Source organism: Beta vulgaris, chromosome 8 (assembly GCF_026745355.1).
Source record: "Beta vulgaris subsp. vulgaris cultivar EL10 chromosome 8, EL10.2, whole genome shotgun sequence".
Lineage (NCBI taxonomy): Eukaryota > Viridiplantae > Streptophyta > Magnoliopsida > Caryophyllales > Amaranthaceae > Beta > Beta vulgaris.
This window is the reverse complement of record NC_079209.1, coordinates 58455127-58462901: the sequence shown is the minus strand read 5'-3', so window position 1 is coordinate 58462901 and position 7775 is coordinate 58455127. Positions and strand designations below refer to the sequence as shown.

Sequence of the window (7775 nt, the reverse complement as noted above, 5' to 3'; positions counted from 1 at the left end):
TAAAGAAGGTTTCGTTATCCTCAACTTTCGATGTGGGATAGCCAAGATCTTGTGTAGAAAAAATATTCTGTTAATTGAAAAGGATTTTTTTTTTGTTACACATAAGCTGAGATATAATCCAATCTACTAGTGGATCCTTGTAGTATTACACTACTAGTAGATCACTGGAGTGTTACACATAAGGTGATAGACATAATTCAATCTATGACGAGAAAATGCGGGTTTGAGGGTGGAGGTTTTAGATAATTAAACTTGACATACACCAATCTTACACCTATATTATACACAGTAAATAATCTCATACTAACCATTTCTGTTGTTTATGAAATGGACACAAATAAAAGTAAAGAGAAAAATTTGATCAAATGGTCACATGCGATCGCAAAGTACAATATTGTTCACTAAGAATTTAAAAGCCCCCATCTAAAAGTGAAAATGGATATGGTGGATTTTCCTCTTTCATGGGCATATAATTAGGATTATTCCCTATATACATACTATTGTTCATACCCATATGTAAACTATCAACATTTGGAACCAATTCCCATGGTGATGTAACACTAATACAATTATAATTATATTGTTGATGATTAGAGTGGAAAATATCTAATAGCATAGGACTATTACAAGTATTAGGTGACAAAGGAGAATGTGGAAATGTATCAACATTGCTATTAAGGTGGGGTGATGAATTTGGCCCTAATGTAGTACTTTCTTCCTCCTCACTATTTGATTGGGCATGCCCAGAGGTTGATGTGGAGGATGACATTGTTAGGAGTCGCCTCCGTTTCTCGGGACTAGCGACTCCGCCCTCGCCACCAACACCACACACGTGTTTGGCGCGATCTCGCTCCATCACGACACGTGGCAAGATATCAGGATCCTCAACAAATTTGCATAGGAAGGCCATCATTTGTTGGGGACGTCTCTCAGTTGCCTTTAATCGTTGATTCATACCTTTGAGCTCATCATCTAACATTTTTTGCTCCTCTCTTAACCGTTCAATCTCTACTAATAACTCGTGATTATCAGCATCTTGTAGGTGGGGGTAGGAACGGGTGGTGTGCTTCTTGCGCGCAATATTACTTAGCAATTGCTTTTGACCTCGCAAGAACCACTCATTGGCAAATTCCCACCTATCCGGGTCTACTTTTCGGAATCCCTGAAATCATGAAATGAATTACTTTGTAGAATAATAAATAAATTGATGATTTTTGGTAAAATTGCTTGATTTGGTAATGAACCTTTTCAGTATTGTGCTACTATTCACATGGTCTCTCCATCACTTGCCCAAGTTTGGACCCTATACTCTATAGTATTTTGTATATACCTTATACAAGAGTAACGCTACATGAATACTTTTTTGTCATATAGGGAGCTCATAAATTTTCGATCCGACCGATCCGATTGACCCGTTTCGGTTTTTTAGTTTTCGGATACGGAAATTTTCATTTTCGGATATCCGAAAATATCCGAAACATGAAAATTTTGCGGATATCCAACCTGAAATATCCGTTTTCGAGGACAGATAAATATCCGATGATCAGATCCAAAACTTATTTCATGAACTTTTCCTTTGAAAATTTCGTTTTTTAGCTTTCACATATCCGATCCGATCAATCAAAAAAAAATTCGAATCGGATTCGGATCATATTTTTCCCGATTCGAATTTTTCGGGTGTCCGAAATGTCGGATGGAGATATTCGAAATGAACACCCCTACATATAATCAATAAATGGGTTACATTTATATCACTTTAAATATGTAAGTCCATCACTCATGTCTCTTATTTAGCAAATAATAACGATTTTTTCAAGTAAAGGATGTAGCAAGTCCTATACTTCTCCGTTTTAAAATATGTGAAACATTCGTCTCAAAAAAGTCAGATTACATAGAAAATAGCAGAGTTTTACCTATTTCAAAACGAAAGATGTATATAAGATTACTAAGATATTTGTACTTTATAGGATAGTAAACGTGGCAAATATATTACTAACATAGTCTCACGTCTATTGACAAGCAAAAGCACTGAATTACCTAAATTTTTTTCTACTTATTACTCTTATTTAATATAAGTATTTATTTTAAGATGAAGAGAATATATCTAAAATGCATATATATAGGCGAACTCTGTAGTTGCACGAATTCATTTTACTTAAACACTAAGTTTTTAAATTGGCTATATTACGTTAGAGGTCCTATTAAGCTTTATTTTTTACTTTCAATATTGTTGTGCATGTGATAGTTGCTACAACAAGATAAAATAATTATATATCGAGATATTATAGGCTTTTCTTTCATATTTTTTGGTAACAACATTATATATATAGTGCCAAAATTAACGTTATATATATACATATATCGATGTAAAAAAAGGGGTGAAATCAATATACTATGTCACTATATATATATATATAATATTTAGATATTAATAATTAGATTTCGCACCCATCATGGCCAACAATAATTGAGACCATATCCTAGTTGGCAATGGTCCCGCTTGACCTAGCAATAAAAATATTAATAGGGGATAATAAATTCCATGTCGAAGAAAGGGAGCTAGCCTCCACATACTTAGGTTTGGACATTAAAAAAGTCTATTGTACTATTTATTTGTGTCAATATTCCTTCCTTTTTTTCATTTGGATTCTTTTTCGAGAGAAAATTAATCAAAGTAGGAAAAATTTTCGAAAACAAAAGGACTAATATTATATATGCAACTTAATCTTATTGGTTCATATTAACTAAAACCTAGTTCCTTTTATGAAAAAATAAAAGTTGGAATAAGATTTTGATGACAAAAATCCATAATATTAAGTGGTACATAATTAACATAAAAGAGCAAGACTGTGAGTTTAGATAAAACCTATATTTTAAGGGTGATTCTCTTTTTTTTCTTTTATCTTTTTTTTATCATAATACATTTATCAATTTGTAACAAGATACTGTCCATATGATAGTAACTTTTAAAATAAAAAAAATATGACAATCACCTTATTTTCTGTCAAATTAATGGACTAAATATCTAAACTAAAGACATAATATAACAAACATTTGTCATATACCAAGGATATCTTGGCCTAGTGATCAAGATTGAGGTGCTGTGAACAATAGGTCACAGCAGGTTTGAATCTCCCATTTCCTTCTTTGTACTTTGTACCGCTTTCGTGACTTATATGGATAAAAAAAAACACTTGCCATATAAAGGGTTTATCTTTGTAAAAGGATGAAATTAACTACTCATAATCTAATTTTTCAGCTCAAATCCACCACACACACACAAAATAAAGAAACATAGAGAAAGAAAGAAAACAAATTCATAGAATTAAATGAACTTACATAAGTATTAAGTTGACGAACAAAGCTTGAAAAATTATTGTGCTTGAAATAAGAGGGAAGAATCCTCTGCGAAAAATCTAAAGGTTCCACCACAACAAAACTATTGTTAGCTCTTCCCCAACTGATAAGATAATCTGTTGATGGATCACTCACCATCTGATATGTTTTCATCACAAAGGGTGCTACCATATTAACACTACAACTATTATCAATCATATTTTGCTCCATGTACCCTTTCACATATGATCCTACCCCTCTATTTTTTTTTTTTTTTTGTCCCTCTTTTTTTTCTGACTTATTTTTTGTATATCTCACCCTACTCTATCAAGTTGCTTTAGAATCTGTTAACTTTGATCAGGAGTTTTTGGAGGAGAGAGAGAGTAGAGAGACAGATGTGAGGTTCTTGGAGGTGAGTATATATTATATATAGAAGAAAGTGGACTATATCATATAGTATATAGTATTATGTGATATGAAGAAATCATTTATACACCTAAATATCTAATTTATACAAATGAAAAAGGGAGTAAAACGATGTGTTAACAGTAACAGTAGAGATATCGTGGCAGTCTAAAATGCCAGTTACATGATATTTATATTTAATAACAAGGGTTTTGCTTGTGCTTTTGCTCCCTTTTTTGTTACACGTTGTTGGTCCACAAGGCTCAGATATTTTGGGTTTACCCCCCACGCTCCTTTCCTTACTTCCTTCCTGGTTGCCTACTAAGAGATAAGATGTGCTTTTGATTCGCCTATGAGAAAAAAATGATCCCCTAACTATGCTCAAGAGCCAAAAAAGTTATGGGTATGGTCTAGTTTTTGCTATGTCATGGCATGTTATATTATGTTGAGGTTGAATAGCTAATAGCTGGCCAATTATTTCATGCAACCTTGGATTACTACTCAGCATTAGTAAGGTACCCATTAGTGATGGTAAGTAGGTGGGCTGGGCTAAAGCAACCCAACCCTAACTGGCACATTTAGGTGGTGGTTGGGCTTAGACTTAGGCATGGGCCGAGCCGGGCTTGTTCACGGACTCGGCCTGCGGCTTGGGGAAATGATAGGTTGGGCCGGACCCGATCCCGTGAGAGGCGGGTCGGGCTTGAAATTTCCAGATTTTGTCCGCGGCCCGAGGACCGGACTCGTGTTTTATGTAGTTATTTTTTGGATTTTTGGCAGTTTTAGGCTAAAAAACAAAGGAAAAGGGCATTCGGCCCACGGGCCATCTAGGCGGACACGTGCTAGTGCAGGCCTGAAATAAAATATCTTGATCGTGACAGGCCCACGGCCCAGGTAGCGGACAGAGGGCTGGGCCGGACAGGGCTTGTGTCGGGTCGAGCCTAAACCGAGGCGGGCTGGCCTGCGTACTGGTCTGGTCCATGCCCACCCCTAGGTGGCTGAATCGCAAAACTTGTGAGACAAGATGACCGATCCGAAAATCCGAAAATTTTCTGAATACCCGATCTGAAATATTCGAAATCTTAAAATCGGATCGGATATCCGAAATTTCGGATCGGATCGGCGGATTTTCGGATCAGATATTTCGGATCGGATATTTTTGCACACCCCTAGCTATCACTAGCTAGTGTACATATGGCATACGCACATGGTATATTGTGTGTTCAATACTCCCTCTGTATTTTTTTTATCTTTCCTACTTTAACTTTGCACGTTTGTCAATGCATTTATTCTACCTTAAATATCTTTTATTATATATAAGTAAAAATTATAATAATTGAATATTAATAAACTACTCATTGAGACGAATCAAACAAGACCACACATGACTATATTTTTTCTTATATATTTATTAGAGTACTTAGATTTTAGTGCATCATATGCTATTAACATTAGCGAATGTAGAATATGAGAAAGTTTTGTGAGTTAAGTACATAGGAGGGTACTGAACTTTGATAAAAGTTTCAGTTAAGGTACTGAACTTTCAAAAGTTCCAGTTAGAGTACTCAAAATGGATGTCTGTTAACTTAAGGTACTAAACTTTGATTTGTACCGTTATCAGCCCCAAAAATAAAAGAAAAATGTGACATGGCATTAGTTAAAAGGAAAAAAGTGACATGACATTAATTATAAAATTCCACACTCTTTTCTCTCTCCTCTGATTCCTCACCTTCTTTTCTCTCTCCATCCCATAATCAAAAATCAAATTATCCGTACTCCCAAAAAAAATAAAATTCCAGAATTCCCCATAGAATATCAACAGCAAAAAGGAAAAAAAAACATGTATAAATTTAAACAAAGAATCAAGATACAAAAATCAGCAAAGGTAAAATTGAAGAGATTTACTATAATTATATGGCATAGAATTGATTTCAGAAGGAATATGAACATGAATTACAAAATGGTCTCCCCTTCTGAAATCTTTAAAGCCCAATTTAGAATAAATTCTCTTTCTTCAATATCTTTTCCAACTGCTACATATATCTTGTTCTCCATAACTCTGTTTTTCACTAGAAAAATTTCAGGGTTTCTCAGATACTATGCAAACGAATCAAGGGTTAAAAATCAGAAGACAAAATCTTGAACTTTTGAAGAAGATGAAGTTGCCAAATTAACGAAAGAAAAGTTTTTTTTATAATACTTAGTAACTTTGAATTGTTACAGTTGAAGTAGTAAAACAGAAGTTGAGATTAAGACATGAAAATTGATCGAGTCTATGATGGTGACACAGTGACCAAGATTTAGATTTAGAGTACAATTGTTGAGGAGAGAGAAAGTTAAAGATGGAGAATGAGAGGTTAGAGATGAAGTTTATGCATTGAGATTTTAGTTATGGAGGTGAAGTTGGGTTTTTTTTTTGTTTTTGAGGAGAGAGAAAATAGAAGGCGTAGGAAGACGACGAGACGACCCATGAAGAAGTAATTGATTACAGTACGTTCCCCAATTTTCTCATGGGGGAATTCTGGATAATTTGATTTTTGATTATGGGATGGAGAGAGAAAAGAAGGTGAGGAATCAGAGGAGAGAGAAAAGAGTGTGGAATTTTATAATTAATGTCATGTCACTTTTTTCCTTTTAACTAATGCCATGTCACATTTTTCTTTTTTTTTGGGGCTGATAACGGTACAAACCAAAGTTTAGTACCTTAAGTTAACAGACATCCATTTTGAGTACTCTAACTGGAACTTTTGAAAGTTCAGTACCCTAACTGAAACTTTTTCCAAAGTTCAGTACCCTCTTGTATACTTAACTCAAAGTTTTGTTGTTGGCTCTTAGAGTATACTTCCACTGTTTTTTTAGTTGCAACAAATGAGTTTTTGATGAGTGTATTAAAATAATCAAATACTGCAACTAAAAAAATAGAGGTAGTATTTATGGTAAGCTTTTGTTATTATTAATAGTATCTTACACTTAAATGCGTTATTTTAATGTGTGACTAAGTTCACTCTTAATGATAAAATCATGCATCATTCAAGATAATCTATCTAAAATCGTGTATGGGTCTGAGCCTGATAGTTTCATTTAGACTCAGACCCAAGTTAAATACCCATATTTTTTACATATTAAATATATAAAAAATAATGCAAAAAAATATCAAGAGTATTGAAACTTTTTATCCTAACATTTGAATTTTTAGTTTTTCACGCAGTCATTGAATCAAGTGACTCAAGTACTCGAACTCTAAACTTCTCACTTTATCCATTGCTAACCAGAATTCAAACCAACTTTTACGTATGTTTTAATTTGGAATGTTCTGTAGAAAAATTAGGCTATTCTTTCGGTCTTTGATCATTTTAATAACTAAACCGGCATAAAAAATCATGATTTAAAAATATAATAGAAAATCCTAATAAGTTTGAGACTCGCTCATTGGATCTAAAATCCAACAAACACATTGGATTTGGGTAAGGATTTGGATAAATAAAAATTTACGGGCACGAGTCTGGATTTAGACCCACCTAGAACCCAACACATGCACATCTTTGGATGAAAGATCAAAGGTAAAGATAAATAAAAGAGGACCTAGCCATGTGATGAAGAGAGATAAGGAGAACTAATGTCAAATAAAGTAATATTTTAATTATCTTGAAGCAACCTGAATTAGTATTTGTTTTATTTATTTTATAATAGAGGAGGTATGTTATTAAACCGCATGCGCAAGCACTATTTGCCGCCACGTGTCACCCCTTGTCATACGCTGATGTGGCGTGATTTTGCCTCTAACATGACATTCTCTTAGAAAATCATCAATAAAAGGCATAGGAGATTTCAAACTCATGACCTCTTACTTTGTAATGTCATTATCTTACCATTAAACTATGAGTTGTACTTTTGACAAAATATCAACCCCAAACTATACATCTTTTTTATCTTATTAAAATACACGGGAAATCATCTAGGCCCATTATGTAAAGATTTATGCTTATAGTTTTTTTATCAACAACTCTTACAGGTAATACATATAATCTTGAACAACA

At 33.8% G+C, this 7775-nt stretch overlaps 1 protein-coding gene across 1 annotated transcript; it reads right to left on the bottom strand.

Moving 5' to 3' along the window:
- Positions 1-338: 338 nt before the first annotated feature.
- On the bottom strand, positions 339-3785 carry LOC104902192 (heat stress transcription factor C-1). Its single transcript, XM_010689891.4, has 2 exons — positions 3340-3785; positions 339-1162 (listed from the first exon to the last, which is right to left on the bottom strand). The coding sequence occupies exons 1-2, from the start codon at positions 3565-3567 to the stop codon at positions 410-412; spliced, it is 981 nt and encodes a 326-aa protein (XP_010688193.2). The 5' UTR covers positions 3568-3785; the 3' UTR covers positions 339-409.
- Between the last annotated feature and the right edge of the window lie 3990 nt (positions 3786-7775).

Coding starts and splice junctions, on each gene's coding strand:
- LOC104902192 (XM_010689891.4), bottom strand. CDS start 3,567: ATGGAGCAAAATATGATTGATAATAGTTGTAGTGTTAATATGGTAGCA. Junction 1,163..3,339: donor TTCGTCAACTTAATACTTAT/GTAAGTTCATTT, acceptor TCATGATTTCAG/GGATTCCGAAAAGTAGACCC.